This window comes from Hermetia illucens, chromosome 5, assembly GCF_905115235.1.
Source record: "Hermetia illucens chromosome 5, iHerIll2.2.curated.20191125, whole genome shotgun sequence".
NCBI classification, from domain to species: domain Eukaryota; kingdom Metazoa; phylum Arthropoda; class Insecta; order Diptera; family Stratiomyidae; genus Hermetia; species Hermetia illucens.
This window is the reverse complement of record NC_051853.1, coordinates 39,766,473-39,788,866: the sequence shown is the minus strand read 5'-3', so window position 1 is coordinate 39,788,866 and position 22,394 is coordinate 39,766,473. Positions and strand designations below refer to the sequence as shown.

The 22,394-nt window shown below is 42.2% G+C and overlaps 2 protein-coding genes across 2 annotated transcripts; one reads left to right on the top strand and one right to left on the bottom strand.

Moving 5' to 3' along the window:
* Positions 1-1,057: 1,057 nt before the first annotated feature.
* Positions 1,058-11,069, bottom strand: LOC119657644 (nucleolar protein 56). Its single transcript, XM_038064650.1, has 3 exons — positions 10,913-11,069; positions 10,368-10,770; positions 1,058-2,427 (listed from the first exon to the last, which is right to left on the bottom strand). The coding sequence occupies exons 1-3, from the start codon at positions 10,913-10,915 to the stop codon at positions 1,163-1,165; spliced, it is 1,671 nt and encodes a 556-aa protein (XP_037920578.1). The 5' UTR covers positions 10,916-11,069; the 3' UTR covers positions 1,058-1,162.
* Positions 11,070-11,416: 347 nt separating this feature from the next.
* On the top strand, positions 11,417-21,850 carry LOC119657179 (MOB kinase activator-like 1). Its single transcript, XM_038063968.1, has 3 exons — positions 11,417-11,782; positions 19,697-19,863; positions 19,925-21,850. Exons 1-3 carry the CDS (start codon positions 11,769-11,771, stop codon positions 20,401-20,403), a joined length of 660 nt encoding a protein of 219 aa, XP_037919896.1. The 5' UTR covers positions 11,417-11,768; the 3' UTR covers positions 20,404-21,850.
* The last annotated feature ends 544 nt before the right edge of the window (positions 21,851-22,394 follow it).

Genomic DNA, 22,394 nt, shown 5'->3' with positions numbered 1-22,394 from the left:
TAGAAAAAAAACATCATTTCTTACGTGGGATGTCGATGAGAAGATGGTGTTGGGATAAAAATTCTGATCGGTGATTACACATCTGCGGTAATGAACTCCCAGAAGTACCGATGTCGCAAGCCCAAATTCAACGTCATAGTCTGTGTAACGATTGTGACGATCAGCAAGGCAGTGGCCGTGCGGAGGGTGAAAGGTTGGCAATGGATCTGCTTCTTCTGGCGGCAGTCTTAAGAATTAGCGAAACAATAGAACCTGAATCGATCAGGAACTCAATTCGGCTATTGCGGTCCGCCTGTGCTTTGGCAGCTTTAACAGTTACCCTGGTTGCTACTGTTGTAGGAGCAAAGCGTACAGTAGCCTACGAACCATACGATTGTGATACCAGCACCAATATGGGTTGGCTGTGGGAGAGTCTGGGCGGCTCCTTGATCGGCTGTGTCCCTCGGTAAGTCACAAAACCGTTTCATTTTGCAGGGCGGCAGAGGTTGGCAACGTGACACCGCTTAGATGTTCACTCTTTTGTGGCTGAAATTTCTTGCCTCCGCCGCGGCTTGATTCCTCAAAATCAAGATTGGAATCTATACTCTTTCGCACTAGATCAGTATCCGCTTCACTCCAGATTAAGCATGGCGGAAGCTTTATTCTGTTTTTCTACTTTGCATTGCCAGAAGCATCATTTGATAATGCAAATATTGGTCTGACCGCAAACATGGACCGGAGACTAACACTAAAAAGTAGAGTTTCAACACACAACTAAGCATAGCATACTTCTAAGTTGCACTGACTACACTGAAAGCAGTAAGCACTGCTTATATTTTGCTGCGAGTCACTAAGATCGCTGCCCGTGACGCAACGCTTCTGCTGAATCGACTTTTGTTCCATTACCAACAATTTTGGTGCACTGCCCCGAAGGATTTTCATCAATTTTCATAGCGTATAAGATTATGTTTAGCATAAACATGCCTCACGAATTGCGATATAACCCCACCTACTGGGGCTATCGAAAACACTGAAATGACTTCATAGCGAATCCAGGACCCAAATAAAATCATTTACATATTTTTAGAAGAATTTATTAAAACTATTATTATGCCATATTACATATACTTTGTATGTAATTCAAAAAGGTAATTATATTCTATATATAAACATTTAAAAAAAACTATTCCACATTCTTGTTTTTCTTTTTCTTCTTTTTCGGCAGGTCATTATTTTCAGTGTCAAAAGTATTCTCGAGAGTCACTACACTTTCATCTGCATCTCCATTCGTCACATCCATTGACTCAGATTTCCTTTTCTTCTTCTTTTTCTTCTTTTCTCCATTCTCTGCCTCATCTCCCTGAATGCTCACTTCCATTACATCATTTGTTGTATTGTTCTCGTCCAGCTTCTTCTTTTTCTTCTTCTTCTTCTTAACTTCGCCGTTCTCAACTGCGGCGTCGTCATCATTAACTGTAGTGTCCATTGCTGTACTATCGGCATTCGATGCGTCCAACTTCTTTTTCTTCTTCTTGTCTTTCTTCTTTTTACTTTGGGCTTCATCGGCCGCCAAGTCCATGGCTTCGGCCATGACTTCAATATTCTTCCGTGGCGGTTCGCCGGTTTCGTAGAACTTCAAGCGATCCTCAACTTGTTGCTTTAAGGTCTCGCCAAATACATTTGTAGGATTTTCGATGAAGCAGTCGATACGTGATGCCATAGAACATTTGTTTGCTAGGAATCGTGAAATGCGACCTTTGTTCTTCGCGCCTGCTCGCCCGATAAATGACGAATGGTACAGAAGACCGTATTTCGGTGTATTACTGCGAGTTTTCAGAGCTCGGAACAGAGCCTTTTCTGCTCCAAGAATTTGTACTGTCGAAGCTGGGTATTTAGCAAGATTCGTCAAACTGCCAGCGTGCGAGATTAGCCGAGCCCCGACTTGATCGCCGATCAGAGACTGCAAGTTGGGTGCGACGCCAGTCATTTTACTGTGCAAGTATTCGGCAAGCTTCTTCCGATATTCAGATAGCTTCACGACACGTCCAGCAAACATTTCGATATTTATCAAATCTACAACGGAAATATCCATACCCATAGACATTTTTGCTGCATCAATTATGGCTTGCGCTTTCGACGAGTCCATTACAATTTCTTCGAGCTCTTCGAGTTTGTCATCGGTCAGAGACTTGCGGTCTTTGATGAATTGAGCCGCTTTAGCGTACATGTAGTTTTCAGGAATGATTTTTACCAACTCTGGGAAGTGGTAAGAGTACCATTCGCGTATTCTCATAGAGAATGTGTTGATATCCTTGTCAAGCTGGTCGAGTAAAGCGATTGACTGGATGATCATGTTGTCGGAACGGTGAACGTTGAACTTGACTTTAGCACGAGAGTAGCTGTGACCCAAGCCAAGTTGAGCAACAGCAGCACTTTTGTCAGTGAAACCTGTAATGTAAATGGTGTTGATTAGTTAGACAACGATTAATCAAATGTGACGAGAACAAGTAAAACTCCTTATATTTATAGTACCAATTTAGGTAACTAACTCTGGATTTAATTCCAAAATGTAAATATAGACAAAAAGCAAAAAAAGCCTAAAAAATCTGAATTAACTTAGGGTATCTCTTAGATGGTACCATATGAAATGTGGTTTTCATTCAGCAATGAGAAGTTCTCAAGTGGACATCTGCGTAAATTTTTATAGAAAAATAATAAAAGCGTATCTAAACTAGGGCTTCGACCAAAAAAGGTTATTGTGAAAATCTGAAAGGACTAACTCTTTTTCCAACTTTTCAGCCAAACTTATAAATCTTTCAAACAGGAAGCGACAAAGCTGTTCTACTTAGTAGAGTACAGGCAGAACGTTATTATAACTGAATACCTTAACCCTACAGTTGTTTGCGAATGTTCTAAACCGGCGACACTCCAAGTGTTTAGCGAAGGATATTTTCCGATATTCAGATGACTTTCTCATTGGATCGACCGGAGACTTGAAGATCAAAGGGTCATTGTTTTCGCGAATGAGTTTGCTTAATTCAATCTACTGCTTAAAAATGATCCAACCGTGAGTCATTTTTGTATAGCCTGAAACAATCTGATCTTTGTTCGCGAAAGTTATCGTGTTGAATAACAGCGGCTTATCGGCCACGCCACCTAAGGTGCCTTGACCTTGCTATCAACCTTCTACAATCAGGCCTGACGGTAAGGGAGTTGGAAAGGAAAGTGATTTCCTTTGGTCCCGGAATAGCAATTGAAATGAAAGCGATAAGGGGAGCACATCCTTTTTACCTCGAGCCCGGTTTTTTCCGATGAGTTTCATCTTGAGTCCTGGATTTTCTTTCTATGGTCCTGCATTTAATATTTCAATTAATGAACTTACATTGCAATATTTGCGTGTATTTAGAAGTATTTTGGAACGAAGATGCTTTAGTACGTACAGAAAGAACATCGCGTTCTTATTTCAAATAAACAGTTTTAATCAACTAATTTTTATGTGCCGAATAAATTTTCATTTTTATGTAACCTTAGGCCGAGCACAGACTAAAAGCATAGTTTAAGCAAATATGCATTAGAGTTATACTAGTCGTTCTTAAAAATTTACGACGTCCCAAAAAGGGACTATTTTCATATCATTAACATGGTTATTGGGTGGAGGAAAGGAGGCGACCCCATCTACAATTCCCCTCGCAAAACGAAGTGATAACCTTACCAATAAGTCGCAAATTTTTAAAAGTTTTTAAACACCATAACTTTTTAAAGGAATAGGATGACCACAGCAATTTTTCAGCGAGAGTTAAGATTAACGGGGCTAGAAAGGATGCTCTTTCTCTTATGTTCCCTCCGTGAGGAATATTTCAAAACTCCACTCTTCGTGATGATCTGGTAAAGTGTCAAGAAACACAACGTTCAAATGACTAGGATAGGGCATGCACCAGAATTGCAGGGTACAGATGAACTAAAAGAAAACTCCACAGACAATGCAGAGAAATAAACTTCGCTGCTGGCGGGAGCTAGTCGGCGAAATGGATGGGGAGCCATAAGGGCTTCGTTCTAAATTCATCAATTGAAAAATCCGGGCCTGTGGAAAGCCTGATCATTCAATGATGGACTCTATTGTACGAGCGTTAGTCCCTCATCATTCCTTTCAGATTGATACCAAGAGTGCCACAACCATGAAAGAACTATCAAAATAAGGACAACGATATCCCGACAGAAACATATTAGCTGGTGTTCCACCATCAGCCGGGCCTTGCCTCAGGGCATTTTCCTTGCTACTAGAAAGCGGCGAGGGTCGCCCTGCTCAGCAAAGGGCAAAGGAAAAAAGCTCATTAGCAGTTGATACGCCGAACCAGTACGTGCCGAGGACTTATCCCCAGGTTAGTTTGGTTTTCGAGCAGGGAGATCCACAGTGGATGCTCATAGACACCATTGCTGCATTTCATCGAACTGAGGCGTACAGCCGTTGATTTCGACGAGTAGAGTTCCTTGAAACACTTAATGTCAGAAATACTATAGGTTAGGCGGATATGCTGGCACACTAGAAAATTCATTCCTTGTGCTGGGCCTCCTGCCGATGTTGGGGGACCGTTCCTTGTTCTATACGATAGTAGAGGGCCAGCGGAGAGTGAAGATGACGTCGAGAATAGCAGAAACATTCATCCTAAGGCCGGATCTCTGGAAAGCACCCTATGACAGCCAGCTAATACTCGATATGCCCCAAAAGTCAGGCCTGTTCAGTTATGCAGATGATGTGGCGGCCCTTGTCGTCGGAGGCAGTATTGACCAGGTTCAAAGTAGACTGGGCATATTGATGCGACGGATGAGCGGATAAATGACTGATTGTTCTTTGACCCTTACGATGTCTACCACACTGTCTCACAGATGGCTGTGATGATGATCGCGAAAGTGATCCCCGTCACCTTGCTTGCTAAGAAACGCAAAGTCATCTACAAGTGCAAGTAAGAGGACTCTCTTTCTCTCTCTCTGTACTGAATGAGTGGCAACCCTGTTAGGAAAACGAGTCAAGAAGCAGATGGACTGCGCAGCTCATCGCCAACTTGGATACGTGGTTGAAACGAAAATATGTTAAGATTGGTCATTTCCTTCCGCACTCTCTAAGCGCCAATAAAGGTTTTTATCTTTACCTGCATAAAATTGGGAAGGCATAAGCTGCTGAGAGTGTGTTCTACAAATGATCAGGGAAGTACTGAGAAGCGCCGAATGAGTTCATGTTGCGCATTGCTTCCGAGCTTTTCCGCATGCGGAAAAGATTGAACTGGACGGGTGAAAGGATTCTTCGAACTATAACAAATTCCCTTCCTCCTTCCCGATATTCTTTAGCACATACCGATACCAGAAAATGCAACAGTAAAACACGTTGTTTTTAGTGTAAGTATCGGGAGTTTTCTGGAGCTATAGTCCTCGTGAAAGCGTCCGGTGTTGCCATAAGACCCGGGATTCTACGTGCTTTAATTGATATAGTATCCTAAACATTCTACAACATGGTTGGAGAAAAGATAAGGCATTGTTAGCTCAGGATTGAAACTAAACTGAGTTCTGTCGGGCAAGATGTCACTTCGCTGAGGCCATCATCTCCATAGCTGATTTTCAAAAAACACTTCAGAGTCTCTTAAACTTTAATGAAACCATCGAAGACTTTCCCTCATCACCTGGGTATCATGATGAAGAGTGCCATCATAAAGGTACGGCCAGCTCCTGCGGTAGGCGCAATCGGGGTCAACTTGAATGAAAAACTTTATAGCGGACCTAAGCTAAGGATGACATGGCGGAAATCTTACTTAGGTGGTTTCATCAAATATTGAAAAAATGTTCGAAATTATAAAAATCTTGCCACAAGGATTTCAATGTGTACTAAAGAGATCATATAATGATACGCTAGTTGAGGATGGTGAGGTGTTAACTTACACAAATGGGTTGGGCAAATGAATCGCGTAGTTGGAGCTTAATAATATACTCACAGTCCTGCATCCTTGGTGACTAAAAAGGGTAGAAATTTGTTGACTAGTAACCTACAAATTTCAACTTTACTGCTACCGAAACGTGAAGAACACCTCGAACTAAGATTGGTTTCTGGAATATCCGCACGTTCCTCCACAACGATATCGAAGGTCCTTAGAATGCTCGCTTTTTCCAATTCAAGTGAGAACTCAAACAATATAAGGAGGGCAATCTGGGTGTAAGCGAAATAATTGGCAGACGCAAATCCGGTGTTGGCTACCGTAAAACCCGCTGGTACTCGGTTTCTGACAGACTTTGAAATGCAAGATTACGGTCCAGGTTAAGGAGCATCACCATTGTATAGTGCTATACACCAACGAAGACAGAGGAAAAACTCTCTTCCTGATCGAACGGCAGATACTCTGAATTATCTGCCTGAGAATATTGATGAACATTGAGTCGCATTCAAGGAGCTCTTTTCTCGGGACCTGCACAGTTCATCTACCACATCGTCATATTTTGTATGATTTCAAAACCAGACTGCATGTGATCGCAAATCTTTCGATGATCCCATTAAGAAACTGAAGAAATGGCAGGAAAACTTGACTACGGTTCTTAACCGTATCATATCCGATGAAGTTCCCCCTCTTATGGATGAAATGGCTAGTACAGAATTCACAATGCACTTAAATGGAGTAAAGCTGTTGTGCTCGACGGTTTTCCCGTAGTTGTTTGTTGCTGCATCTTTAGTTTCTGCAGATCTACTGCTTCCATTCGTAACTGAAATTCTGAGAAGCCAAAGTTTTCCCAGAGAAGGAAAGATCTTCGATTTCAAAGAACGGCATCCAGGGTTGCAAAGATAACAGCTAAAATATTCCTGGAACGCAATCAAGAACATCTCGAAACCTTGATCAACATATTGCATCCTGGTTTTCATTCCCGATCCCCCAGCAATCACCACATCAACATCATACGGATCATTTAAAAGCAGTGCGCGGAGTTTAGATTTTCGCTTCACCTGCTCTTCGTTGATTTGCTTTACACAGGAGGCGCATTCAAAAAAACTAACAACTATTACCAGGGCGACATATGATGGCGCAAAGTGTCACGTGCGGCAGCGAGATAAAATCTCAGAGGTTTTTAAGTCGAAAGCAAAATCTGCAGGGTTGCATTTTGTCATTGATATTATTTCATCTTGTGATCGATGACGTTTTTGTTCTCAGAGATCGTGGAGGAATTCAATGGAGTGTGACATCTTTCTTCAAACATCTCGTTTACGCTGATGACATCTCTTTGCTCTCTCACCGGGTCATGGGCCTTGGCCAAATGGCTCTGGATTTAGAAAAAGAGGCAAGTAGAATTGGATTGAAGATGAAGATCAACAAAACCAGGGTTCTCAGCCTGGCGGGTCATCGCACACTTCCTATCTGCAGTGTAGCAATGGATAAGTCACACATTAAAGAGAGGTTATGCCACGTAGTGGAATTCACTCCCCGAAAATTGCCGACAAGTAGGTCGCCTCAAGGGCACTTGGCGCAGAACAGTAGAAAGGAGAGTGCTCTCAGGAAATCGTTGGGAGAGCCGAAGCGCATTTCAGGTAACCGCGAACGATGACGAGTAGGTGTGATTGGCGTGCTATACCCCACCATTTATTTCAGATTACAAATTTGATTTGGTGTCGGTGACCATAAGAATAACAGTGAATGGTTCGTAAACTCCCACAACTTTTACTGTCTCGTCATCAGTGGGACACTGTTCGAGCACAGGGACTGCCACAGGGTTAGTTGGGCTTTGACTGACCGGTAATGAACATCTAATCAGATCGAACATATTGCCATCAGTCTTTTGAATGTGGCTAACTGGAAAAATGATTACATCTTCCTTGAAGGGGACCATCATCTGATGACCGCTTACCTTCGCTTGTGTGTCATTACTGCATCTACTCATAAAGGAACTCTATTGTTGGCAAGACATACAAAATGTAATCAACTCGAACTAGAATATTGATGAGTACTAGGCTGCCATCGAAAGTGCCTGTCTCTGGTGCGAATGAAATGGTCGGCTGCCCCAAAGGACGTTACAAGACGAAGCTGGATGCGGAAACATGGAAAGGGATCGATAAACATAAGCTGATAAGTCTGTTGATGTTAGTAATTCCATCATTGCGTTGATCAGGGATTCGGAAGCTGCCGGTAGTAGCAACCACTTCGCTGCGGTATATGACATTATGAATGAGGTTGCAATCCGTAGACTCGTCATACACGATGACAAGCAACTAGAGACGTGGAAGGAACACTTCAAATTAATCCTCAATTGTACAACATCCGGTGAATTTCCGCCTCTTATAGATCGGAAAAAAACATGCCGATACGGACTGCTTCTCATAACAAATTTTCATTCCAATTTCAAATTAATGATTGAAGTCTATTTCATGAACAGATTGATGACTTTGGTTCGGAATGAAGGTGATACGTTAGCTGGAATGGACTTCTAGCCTGCAGTTCGATGATCCCGAGCTTAATACCAAACCAATAATGATCAGCTGCGGAAATGAAACTAGGCTATGTTCTGGCGGACCAGCTACACTTCGCAATGATGAGAACATCACATAGAGCCGGAGGTATATGCACCCTTAGTGGCATTTAATTTTATGATTTTCATAACATAAAATATGCACGCAGGTCGATTGTCTGCGCACAAAATTTTATGTTATGAAATTCATATAATTAAATGCCACTAAGAGTACACACACCTCCGACTTAAATTTATTTTTTATGAATGGAGGCGATGAAACTAATGCAAGTGACATTAATAATTAGTACTTGCAACGCAAATAGTACCTTCCGCAGTTCTCAAAACGAATTCAAATTAATTACATTCAAAAATAACAGCCTAAAACGAAAAGCGCCGCCATATTGCAAATGACGCAACAAACTTATCTGTCACGCATCGCAAAAGTTCAATTTTCCGAACTTTTTTGCGTGCCGCATTGCACATCGGACTTGTTGTATATTGCCTCATACTTTCTTATGAACTTCATTTGACAGCTCTCGCAATGCGGACGAACGCAGTCACTCCGCTGTTGTGTTTGGGCCTTATAACTACCAAACATAGTCTCCTGAGACCGTTACCACTGCAGAAGCTCGCAGTTACGCGGAGACAACATTCTAAGCATATTTGCAGGCTTGCCTTCGCCACATCACATAATCCCTTACCTAACGAAGATATTCCGAGAACGGCAATATGCACACCTTGTGGACTACTTGAGTTCACTAGGACGACTTTTATGGCCGCGTTTTCTCTGAGTCCGAGTATTCAGAGCACTTCCAAGTGCATTTTTCAACGTCCCCTTGAGGTCGGTCTAGTACTGAAAAATACATACAATCGCAGTTGAGATTTCTCGGCCACCTGATTTCGAGCTTCCGAAGGCTGTTAAGGATCTGAAGTTCTTGAGCATGTTACCTTCTAACTTCTAGCGTCGTTTCTAGGCCAAGGCTACCCACTATCAATCGATCCTCAATACTTACTTATCTGGGTCGAAAGCGATGCATTCCCGGCTGATTATATGAGTCCCAGGGGATATCCAAGAGTTTGAGACCACCAAACAAAAGCTGATGGCAGCTACATTTCCGGCATTCCGGCAACTATAAATTTAGGGAGTTTCGTATCTACGGCTCAACGTCCAATATTTACTACAAAACCTCAAACAAGGGATCAAGGCCATATATTTCGGCTGACTTTCGTAAGGAAGAAATTGGTTAGTCACTGCAAAATATTTTTCTGGACGTCCATGAATGGTTTCCTCCTCCATTTTCCATGTCAACACTTCCTGGATAATCTTGGGACAATGTATAGAGTTTATATCTCCGGGTCCTGCGTAATGTTCCTTTCAGTTCAACATCAATTCTAGACAGAATTCTGACTACGACATCGAAATCTAACAATAAAGCCAGAAATCTTGGACGATAGTCGAAACACATACCCAAGGATTGACTGACTACCATGGAGCGGATGCAGATTATACGCCACATTTGTAACTCCCTCTTATCGCTTACGATTGAATATAACTGAAGTGGCAGACTCTATCAAAATAACTGTTTCGTAATAATTCCTAAGTTACCCTGCATTCGGAGCCAAAAAAATCCTGGAAGGGTTTCATCATAAGCTGATATTAGAATAGCACCAACAATAAGTCGTCATTCACTAAAAATGTAATCAACGCACGAGTTCAATGTTTTAATGAAAGCGGACAAGGTCTTCAAGTTCTTTCTTCATCATTTAGATTTCAAAAGCCATAAATTATTCAATTGCAACATCGTGGCCAAAAATATCACGACGCAGGTTAGATAGTAAGTTCTATAGATGTACTCCAAGTTAAGCCGACTTGATGATCACAATACTATTCTCATATTAAAAAACAAACTCACCTTTCACCAACTTATGGAAGTGACGCCTTATTCCTCTCAAAATCTCTGGAACAACTCCAATATGGGTGCACTGCACCTCAAGCGCTTCGGCGATGGCGGCCGCCAGCTTTGCATCAGCTACTCCCAGGGTGCATTTCTTCTTCTTCAACTTGCTGAAGATTCCATCAAGAAATACCAACAGATCCTGCGGCAGGATTCCTTCAGAAATTGCATTTACGTTCTCTAAAGCAGCCACGGCCGTCTTGAATGGGGCAAACCCCGCCAACTTCACCAACGAATTGAACTTCGCCAAGTCCTGCACGGACGATTCAACTTGAGGCAAAAACATAGAAACCTCCTCGAATTCCGACACGCTGAACAGGCCGTAGCCGGCAGCATGTTCGTAAAGGACGTAGAGTTGTTTCTGAATAGGAAAAAGGAGAAAACATCAGTTGAGGTTATGTGGACGCACGACAGGGTTTATTCTGGATGGATAAGATCTAAGACTTTCATGACACGCTGCGGTTAAAATGGGGAATATTTTGATTACGGATGCTATAACTCACCATCGTCCTTTATTTCTTTCAAACTGCACTAATAAAATGTCGGCTCCACGATGCTATCACCACGTGCGACCAACACAAAACCTCGGCAAAGTGACACTTATCAACTAGACATATTTACAGTGGACCACGAAGTCTAAAATGTTTCCGACAAAAGTACGTCCAATGACCATTTCTTCAAAATCACGTAAGCAGGAGGGTGTCTTTGCTTTTAACAAATTTTTAGTTTCAAAACCATTAGAATTTTGTTGTAATAAATAATTAGGCGCTAATTAATTTATTATAAATTTGAACAAATGTTTTTAAGGAAAAAAGTTGAAGTAACAATGTTATTCGTGTTAACTAAATACCGAGAAATATTAATTTTCAGATCGAAATAAACAAACTCTGGATGCATGCACTGCAACTAGCAAATGGCAATGCTTCAACACGTCAATTCACTCAACACGGCGTGATTTAAGCCCCAAATTGTCCGCAGACGTTCTTTTCTCGACTGATTTTGACGGACAGTCGTTGTGTACGAACGAACCGTTTGCGTATGGATGTGTGCGGTCGACTTGTTTGTATTGTTCTGGACTACGATTACTGCCAGACTTGAACATTGTTTCGGGGGCCAGTAAATTGCGAGGAGAACCCACAGTTCCCGAGCCTGTGATTCTTTGACAGGTTTCACATAGTTTTCCTTAAGTTTACGGCCGTTCTGTTGACAATAAACTCATATTTAATCCGACATTGCTCCTTTGCTCGTGAGATATTTTGATTGATTGCTCGCCACGGCAGAGGAGAAAAGTGAAAAGTGGCCTTTTTGTGATCGTTTTTCCCCGTTTGCTGACAATTGCGCTCCGACCGACCAGAAATTATGGAGTTTTTGTTGTAAGTTTTGTTTATAAAATTAGCAAGAGAATTGCGGTAGTTTTGTTTAGATGTTTTCATGACAAGGAAACTGTTTGATATCTGGGAAATGTGGCCGGGGAGCGACTGGTTCCGGGTGAACTTCTCCCAAGTGCTTCCGGCAGGGGTTCGAGTGAGTGGTCTCATCCCCAACATGCCACCGTTGCGAGGGTTATTTCAATTGGAATTCCTCGAATGGTTCTGCATGGAACGAGTGACGTAGATCGCTAGCGCTTCCACCGGATAGGCGCGCTTTATGTGCTAATTTTATAGCCCAATTGCTCAGCGATTCGTAAATAGAAAGTTATTGTTTACTTTGGAAGTAACATTGCGAGTGGAACGCTTTGCTGGACATTGAAATCCGTGAATTTAGTGCTCGTTCCTGGCAAATTTCACGCTTCCGCAAATCCCACCTTCTCTGCTGCGGGCACGTCTTCTCCTTTGAAACGGTCGCTGCAGCCAGATTGATATTGCTTCGCTTATCAGTTGGCTTTTATTCATCGCATTTCTGGCTTTCACCAGCTCCACTCCACTGACGCTGGGCTACAGTACGTGCGCGCTTCATGACCTGTTTTTCTTCAAGTTCTCGCAGTCTCTTGTTTTCCTTCAATTCGTTTTTTTTTCTCTCTGTTTACTATTACTATTGGGAGTTCATTGCTACGGGCAGCGGCGATAGTGTCGACTGTCGACCGTTGCCAGTAGTTCACGTCGATTTGTAATTAAGAAACAATTGAATAAATCGAATGAGAAATGGTCAATAATGCCGGACTTAAATAGAAAGTTGAATGGGGTCTGGTGGGTGGCGAGGCATTATCGGTGTTTTGTTATAAAGACACAATGCAGCCACTTGCGTGCGTGGACTGATCATATTGGGAGAACGCTTATCCACTAAAGGCTTCTGTATACTTTGAAGATAACTTTTTGCTGCACTACTCATTGTGATTCAGTAAGATTTCCCAATGAGTCAATCCGTGTTCAGAAGAACTGCAAATGTTGGCAAGAGAACCGTTACTATCGGGAATAGTTGACTAAATTGCTGACCAATTTTCAAAATATTTCTAATCTTTACCGAACCATTTTCCCTTTGCCTTTTTAAAAGCCCAATGACGCAATACCTTCATGAAAAACTTATTAATTCAATTGATAAACTATTTAAGCCATTAGTGCACAAGATTCTTGATTTGATTCAGAAATAATCTACATTTTTTTCTCATTACTTGCTTCCCGCATGGAATTTTAGAATTAGCTTTTCTTCTTCTTCTATAGTCCTACAGTCCGATGTAGATCCTTCGTCTGCATTCTTATCGACCAACCAATCAAGTCCTTCAATTTTGGAAAAGGAATACCGCGTAACTTCCGCTGCCCGTTATCTCCCCATCTGTTTCGGGGTTTTCCCTTCACCTTGCTCGAAATATCACACTAATCACTAAATTAAATAAGAAACAGCCTTTGTCTCGTTCACAAGCGAGGTCGGCTCGTAGTTATCGAAGGCCTGATTTGGATGCAGTCGCGAGGCTTTCAAATCCCCATGTCGCGTATCAAGCCACCGTTGTTTCTTCCGGCCTTTTGATCGCTTACCATTGAATTCGATGCTGAGACCAAGGAATTTTCGTTAGCGCGAATTACATGTCCACACCATCTCGCAATTTTTTCACGATCGGAAATCCTTATTTCGGATGCCGCTAGTGCAACATCGTCTTCATTACCGCGAGACGTCGTTAATTGTCTTTTATAGTTGGCCAGCACTCAGTACCATAAACGGCGGACGACAATGAGGTAAATTCTACATTTTAGACATTCATTGATGCGTCGATCAAAAAGGCCACCGGTTGTGGAATGTCACTTCATCCAGATTGCGCCAATGCGTGATGCAATTTTATAACATTAGCTGATAGCATTGACCCAAGATATTCAAATCGCTCATTTCTGGGCAGGTCAATGCCACCGAAAGTGATAGTGACTGTTTCATGTTCATCGGTTAACAAAAATTCAGTTTTATTCAAATCCAATCTGAGATATGCATGCATATCTTGAGATTTGGAGATGTTTTCCATTTCCTCATTGATTTCAGCCTTTCCGATTAGGACAACTAATAGTTAAGTTCCGGCTGGATCCGAAAGCACCCTGCCAGTAAACCACGTGCGGCTGGAGTGTAAAGTAAATGCCATTTTTTCAGTGCCTAAATGACCGACAATAACTCTATTTTCCAACTAACTGTTGTCTTTACACTCGCAATTAGCAGAACTTTGGATAGACAATTAAAAAATGAAGACTTTAGTTAAACACTCTGGAAACTTGACTGAACCCCGCTCAACGGAACTACAGCTCTTACGATCGAGAACTGCTCGCCGCGTACTTGAGCATTAAATACTTCCGCTTCTCCCTAGAAGGCAGGCCGTTCACAGTGAACACCATAAGCCTCTCACGTATGCTTTGTAACAAAAACCCGACAAAGCGTCCCTTCGTCAGCTTCGACACCTGAGCCTTATAAGCCAGTTCACGTCCGACATACAGCACGTGTTCGGCAAGAACAACATGGTTGCTGACGCTTTGACACGCGTCTCCGAGGTAAACATCCCCCGCCTCACTCGACTTCTCGGCTATCGCCAAGGCGCAGGAGGATGACGCAGTACTTCAGAGCCTCAAATCCAACCCCAAATATAAATTTCGGGAGTTGCCCATCTTCGGCTCGAACCTCTCTCTCTGCTGTGAAGACTCGGGCAAGGGACCCCGGCCACCTTTCGCAAGGAAGTGTTCCACACGGTTCACGACTTAGCGCATCCAGGCATCAAGACAACGAATTGGCTGGTCACCGAAAAATACTTCATGAATAAGGACGCCAACTCCTAGGTCAGAGAGTGCATGGCATGCCAGAAATGTAAGGTTACCAGGCATGTAAGAAAGGAAGTGGGCTCTTTCCCCTGCACCACCAAGCGATTCCACAATATACACCTCGGCATCGTAGGCCCTTTGCGACACTCGCACGATTTCAAGTATTGCCTTACAATCATCGACAGGTTTACGCGGTGCCTTGAGGCAATACCTCTGAAGGACATTACGGCGCAATCTTGGGCTGAAGTCCTCTGTCGAGACTAGATCCCTCGCTTTGGCGTCCCAGCAGTGATCATCACTGACCAGGGAATGCAATTTGAGTCCACCCTTTTCTCGGAGTTAGGCAAACTCTTGGGTTTGAAACGCCAGAGGACTACGGCATACCACCCGCAATTCAATGGGATGCTAGAACGTTGGCACCGGACACTGAAAGCCGCCATTATAGCACGCGACGACCCTTTCTGGTTTCAATTTTAAAAAATGAAAGTCATAATTCATTTAATGTAAAAGGAAGTGTTGCTCACTGTGTACGGGGTGAAATTCGAATAGAAATATACATAATTTTTTTTACATTAAATGAATGACTTTTATTTTTTTAAATTGAAACTTTTTAAATTTAACTATACAAAACGCCAACGTCCTAGCGTGCTGCTGGTCTGGGTGCAAGAGTGCGATCGATTTTTTCCAAGACCCGTTGCCTCGACAAAACGGATTATTCACCGTCGGCTTTCCCCTCTTGTGGCGTGTTCGAATATGCCACGGAGAGCACCGGCGGCGTCATCTGAGGAGAAATTTTCAACGGTCTCAAAGTTGTCGTCTCCTATCTTTATTGTTTCCATTTGACCAACTTTCTCCAGCGCCAGGTTAAAGAGGACGCATGATAGGGCATCCCCTTGTCTTAGACCTTTGTTAATGTTGAATGATCTTAAGAGTGATCCTGTTGCTTTTATATGTCTTCGTACATTGGTCAGGGTCAGGCTAGTCAGTCTTATCAATTTTATCTGGATATCGAATTCTCCCATGATCGTGTACAGTTTTATCCTAGATATGCTGTCATAGGCGACTTTAAAGTCGATGAAAAGATGGTACAACTGATGGCCATATTCTAACAGTTTTTCCATCGCTTGCCGCAGACAGAAAATCTGATCTGTTGCTGATTTGCCTGGAGTGAAACCTCTTTGGTATGGGTCAATGATTTTCTGGGAGTATGAAGCTATCCGGCCTACCAAGATAGCGGAAGATATCTTATAGATCGTACTCAGCTACTCGCACTGCGTGATAACCACCCTTCGTCGTCAGGCATTGATTCGCTGTCCCCCACCTTAAGCATCAGTTGATGAATAGCTTGGTGTAATTGGTCGCCTCCACATTTAACCAATTCGGTTGCAATTCCATCGGCTCCTGGTTTTTAAGCCGATGAATTGCACGGACTGTTTCTTCTATGCTTGGTGGTGACAGCATATGTCTGTCATCTTCGGTTGGGGGACCTCCAACTCGCCCATATTTTGGTTGTTGGGCAGTTCATTAAAATACTCAACCTATCGCTCCACTGTGCCCATTCTGTCGGAAATCAGATTTCCCTCTTTGTCTCGGCAGGATGAACATCAAGGTGTATAGAGCTTCATCCTGCTGGCTTCTCGGTAAAACTTCCGCGCCCAGGCGCGTTGTTTCCTTTGCTTTTCAACTTCACAGATTTGTTGGTTCTCCCAAGCTTCCTTTTTCCGTCTGTGAAGACGCTTCTCCGCTCGTCGGAGTTCGTGATAAGTCTCTGCGCGTGCCCGCGTTCTTTCGTTTCGCCATTTGATTCTATGAAAAGCCTGATCTGGATAAACTAGGAAAACATCATCTGCATAAAGCAGTGGATAGGACCAAAAGAAAGAGTGGTGAGAGAGTGTTCCCTTGATGAACACCGACGCAGTGGATATGGGGGCATAGAGCATCGGAAGAGATCTGAATCCAGTTCTTGTAATGCCTTTTGGTTTCCATACGTCTTGTTAAAAGGTATAAAGTTATCCTATATTTGGGACTTCTATATCGATGGTTCAAAAACAACACAGGGTTTTTGAGCATGAGTCTACCTTTTGAATAGGAATGAAAAGTAGGCTTTTTTGAGAGAATATACAACGGTCTTTCAAGCTGAAGTGTATGCGATCCTAAGAGCAGCGCCATGGGTGATTGACGAGTGATTGAAGTATAGGCGCATCGTAGCGATAATCAAGCTGCGTAGAGGGTATTGATTATCTTTGATCATCTCAAAAATCCTTCAAGAATTTTTTGTTGAGGTCCGAACTTATGACGAATTTCACTTGCATATAATTCGTACCCATTACGTGTTTGCGGTTATCTTTAAATGGAGCGATTACCATCTGTTGTTACTTTCGGTCACGCTGCTGCCAGGGCAGAGGTGAGGCAGCGTCTGATGAGTTACCTTTGCCCTGGACGAAACCGTCAGTCAACTTTTTCGTTATTTCAAGAAAGTATGGATTTAAGTAAAAAGTCTCTGCGCCTTTATATGTGTTTTCAGCCATTTATTCCTGCACAGGATAAAGGTCAATCAATGATATACAACTTTGGATAAAGGATATCACACAGTGCAGCAATTATAGAGGTATCACGTTGCTGAGTACCATTTATAAGATATCCTTCGCTATCTTGCTAGGATAGCTCCATACGCCCAGGGCATCATTGGCCCATACCAAAGAGCATTCACTCCAGGTAAATCAGAAACAGATCAGATTCTCTCTGCAGAAAGGGATGAACTGGACAACTGGAATATGGTCATCTTTTCTTCGACTTTAAAGCCGCCTATGACACCATAGCCAAGGTAAAACTGTACACGGTCATAGGAGAGTTCGATATCCTAACGATAAGACTGACTAGGCTCACCCGAGGCCAGATAAAAGCAGCAGGATCACTCTCGAGACCATTCAACATAAACAACTGCAAAAAAATGATTCGCGATGCGAATGTCAAGAAACACCATCTTCTTCAAATCAACCCAACTACTGGCCTACGCTGACGATATTGACATTATGAGAAGAGCAATCCGAGATGTACAGTCTACCTTCATCCAGGTCGAGCAGGCGGCGCGAAACCTCGGGCTGCAAATTGATGAAGGCAAGACGAAGTACATGGTGGCAATGTCAGCACCAAAAACGAAAGAACGAACAATATCGAATCGCCCTGCTCAAACGAAAGCAATGAAGACCGACGGATCAAAGATGGGCGGCATCCTCTAGGGTTCCGATCATAGTAACGTGGAGGAGAATGGCTAAGCGGGGCTTGACTCTTGATGGTCCCTCGGTAGGCGCAGTCGGCGTGTCGCTGATTTCAGATGGCGAAGGCTTATCACTTGCAGTAAGTTAAGGAAGATCTGTCCCTCCTAAAAATGTATGTCATAAGCGCTTTTTGGCTAGGCGCTCGTAAATGGGTACAAGATTACGGCTGTTTAAACGGGAAACTGGCCTATAGGGCATAACCTGTAATTCGCATTGCCGAAGTTACATATAGAATGGGGGACTTTCTTGGCGATAATTCAGTCTGGCTGGGCCCAAGCTATGGACACTACGTTAAAAATTCTTCCTTCCTCAAAGAGATCTTTGGTTGTAGGGCAGGAGAGCTGACGATCTGGAACTGAGTTGGCTAGATTCTACTTCTCTTGCTCTTCTCCGAGCACCACAACGCTAATTGGGCGCCTCAGAACGGCCATTCATGACGTTCGTCTTTCTTTCACAATACTCCCAGATTGCAGGGATTCGCGAATGATTGAAAGTAATAGCAGAGACTATAGGGGAGTTACGGCCCGCGATTTTAATTCATTAGACTGCGTTGGAGAAAAACATAACTTCACATCTGTTCAGATTTACCCCATGAGCAGAGGAATTTCACTGGATGTTACGCACATCCAGAAGATAACTCCTAAATCTACTACTGATCGCGGTCTGGTCAGCCTGATTATTCGTACTTTGGCGGTCAGTTGAAAGTCCACCGATTCTGTACGCGAAGGTCATGCCTTCTCGCCACATGTTCGAACAAAGCCTTGTCCAGAGCCTACCTTGTCATTCGGATAACCCATCTCAGTAACAATTTTATTTTTAGAAAGCCTCTCCTGGACTATCTCCAAAATGTGCAGTTTGTAATGCTGCAACTCTCGCTCAAGTTGAAGAAAGTTGGTAGTTTGGGCTGTTGGTACCGTTGTCGTGGAGTGTATGCACATTCCTAAAGCCAAAGCTCATTATTATTAGTAAGCCCGTTCCTATCCGTGTTGTGGAAAAGGTTTCCATAGCAAAAAGAAAGTTTCGAAAGCTGCAGGCTATCACCTTCACCTTTTACAACAAGCATGGACTGCACCTATGAATCTTAACCCCCACGTCACAGGAAGTCAATATCTCAGTGTCCCACCCACTCCCTGAAACGCCTGGCTGTTACACGATCATTCTATAGTGGCTCTTTCCTCCTACTTTCCCAAACAGGCCTAGGATCTTTGGCGGAGTTACCGATAACTTCTTTAGCCTTTGTTTGTTTTCGATTACGGGGTCGGCTCGACAAAAACGAATGCGCCAATCAGTCATCGTTTTGTTCCGGTTGGAAACAAAAGGCTCTCAAATCACTACCTATCGCATCAAGCCATCGCTGTTTCAGTCGGTCTTTTGGTCGATTTCCATCGACTTCGACGTTCAGACCAATCTTAGGAACTGAGCTCTCAACAGTACGAATAACATGACCATGGTTGTCAAAAATGCGTTAAAAAATCTTCATGGTATGAAATAACAACTACACCAGGCGGTAATTTGCACATTGCGCCGGATTAACTTTCTTTATCCTTATTGATGCGGTGAGGCGGTTGCTAATCAGATGATATTCTACATTTCTTAACTCTATTAAAGAACTTATTGAACTAGAATTTTGCATGCCAATTCTTCGCTTTGCATAGCGCAGCTGCAGTCGTCAGGTCCGGCAGGTTTCAATCAGTTGCCGAAAAGCACGTTTCTCGACCCAAAGAAGTTTAAATGAGAGCCTTCCTTTATTATAAAAGGATCTAAATGTTTATTAAAATCTTCACAGCGGTTCACGTTCGAGCAAAACCTTCAAGCCAAAGAAAAACATACCAGAAGGAACACACCAATATGATCTCATGAAACATGCCGCAGCCACATTAGGATCTGGAAATTTGCGAAACGCAGTAGCATTACCGGATGGTGAAGATCTCAACGAATGGGTAGCAGTAAATAGTGAGTACTCCATCACGTAATTTTTATCCCTATAAAATCCCTTAAATGTCTTTCTTTCCAGCCGTAGATTTCTTCAACCAAATCAATATGCTTTATGGAACAATAACAGAATTCTGCACAGAAGAGAGCTGTGGCATAATGTCGGCTGGACCGAAATACGAATATCATTGGGCTGACGGTCAAACCGTAAAGAAACCAATTAAATGTAGTGCACCTAAATATATCGATTACTTGATGACATGGGTACAAGATCAACTCGACGATGAAACTCTATTCCCATCAAAAATTGGCGTTCCATTTCCTAAGAATTTTCTAAATATTGCAAAAACTATTTTAAAACGACTATTTCGTGTTTATGCTCATATTTATCATCAACACTTCTCAGAAGTAGTGCGGCTCGGTGAAGAGGCACATCTGAACACATCTTTCAAACATTTCATATTTTTCGTTCAAGAATTCAACTTGATTGATCGTCGCGAACTGGCACCACTCCAGGAATTAATCGATAAACTCACAGCGAAAGATGAGCGGCAGATATGAAGTGTTGAGCATTGCAATTTTTACATGTAAACCATAACAAAAACAATAGCAACAATCTTCAATATGACACAATTTTAATTTTAAGTTTGTATTTAGTTTAAGGCAGGGTTTAGACGATATCTACCTTTTGTAATGCTGAGCGGTCCGAAGGTTGGCCAATGCAAAGCCTATACCGCAGAGTGGTTGCCTCTCAATGACGCTCAAACTGTAATGGGGAATAATCCTATGATCCCTCTTGGGAGACTCTTTATTTTCTGTTCGAGATGCTAGGCTCCTTTCGACGCAATTGTGAACTATTATTAAAACGTAAGACAGGGAAAGATTAAAGCGTATACAAATGAAAGCGAAGAATGTGTTTCAGTTTCTTTTTCCATTTAGATACCACCCTGAAATGATCTCTTTAGTTCATGACATTATAGTTGAGCTTCGTTGCCGCCAGAGAGTTAATCGTCTAACCATGTCTTGGAAAGTAAAACAGAAATAAAACATTTCTTGTAAATGGAAGAATTATTCAATAACTGTTCATTAGATTACATATCGCTTTGTTCGCGCTGCTAATTGCAGCTTCATTGGCCTTCTAATAGCATCTAGTGTCGAGTTGGTTTGTGCTTGCACCTTCCGAAATAAAAAGCATAAACTACGTAGCTTGATATTTGCAACCTTAGTGTACTTCTGTGGGAACTCAATTATTCCGTTGCGGGAATACGGGAGCATTTTCATGTGGGGTACAAGTTTACTGCCCTATTCTGATAATTTATATTTTTCCATATTGATCTGGATTCACTGATCTGATAAGTCTTGTCGAATATAAGGAATTTGTGGAAAACTGGAAAGAACTGAAAGATTGAAGAGGAGGAAACAAAGTAATCTTAAGAAAACATTTATTTACAGCAGTTTTCCTTTTGGTTTTTGTAAGCTTATATGATAATTAAGTTCCACATGTTTTTGTTATTTATTTATGTGTAGTTTTTGGCTTAAAACAGAAAATATAGCATTTGTGTTATTTTGTAATAAGCAGAAAATAAGAGCTTGTTTTTATAGAATCGAAGAATAAATATGTTTGCATATCTTTTTTTTAAACAAAGTTGTATCCTTTTGTTTAAGTAACAGTGATACGCAATCGGTATTTTCAATTTGCTCCTAGGAATAATCCATTTTTTGCACTTACAATGCGTTAACAAATAATCTCCAGAGAGAAATTTACTAAATTAATAACAGCTAACGTCATTGGTGAGCATTTTACAAGCAAATAAAAACTCTATTTTATTCACTCTATGTCTATGTAACACGATTAATAGAGCTATGGTGTGAACGGATGTTCGCTTCTACACAATAAGAAAGTCTAAGAGGAACTTTGCTGCTTACAATTAAAAGAAAATGGAAATTAAAGAACGTATTTGTATACCGATTTTTGTACTGAAACAAATAAAATTTATGAAAGTCATAAGAATTGTGTTTATATGTTTTAGTGTTAAATGACTATTACTCATAACAGATTTCATCATTATTGATTGGGATTTTCATAAACTCGATAACCCAGAAAAGGAACAACAAACAACGCGTAACATACTGCAATCGGTGGCTGCAATCGGTGGCTGCAATCTGCAACACGTTGAAATCAGGGAAATAGGAAGACCAGGCGATCATCCTAAGTGGCCGAAAACGACCTAGAGGGAAGAGCTATCCCAGAAACTTAAAAAATTGGCGAAAATTGACCGTGAAGGTCCACCCGCAGAGACTTTAGCTTTGTCAAAGTTCTCGGCCGACACGTTCCCGCTTCTGTGCTAGCCAGGCGCGGGAATGTGGGGGGGAATCGACTCCGATGAATGGGCCGGAATAGGCTGAGTAAAGCGCCGTGATTAAGCATTGGAGACGCTAAAGATCAGCGTCAACCCTTTCACATTGCAGTTAGACCTAGTATTGCGCTTTCATTTGCGACTTACACTACTCAGCTTTGATCAAAAACCTTCTCACGAGTCCTTCGACTGCAC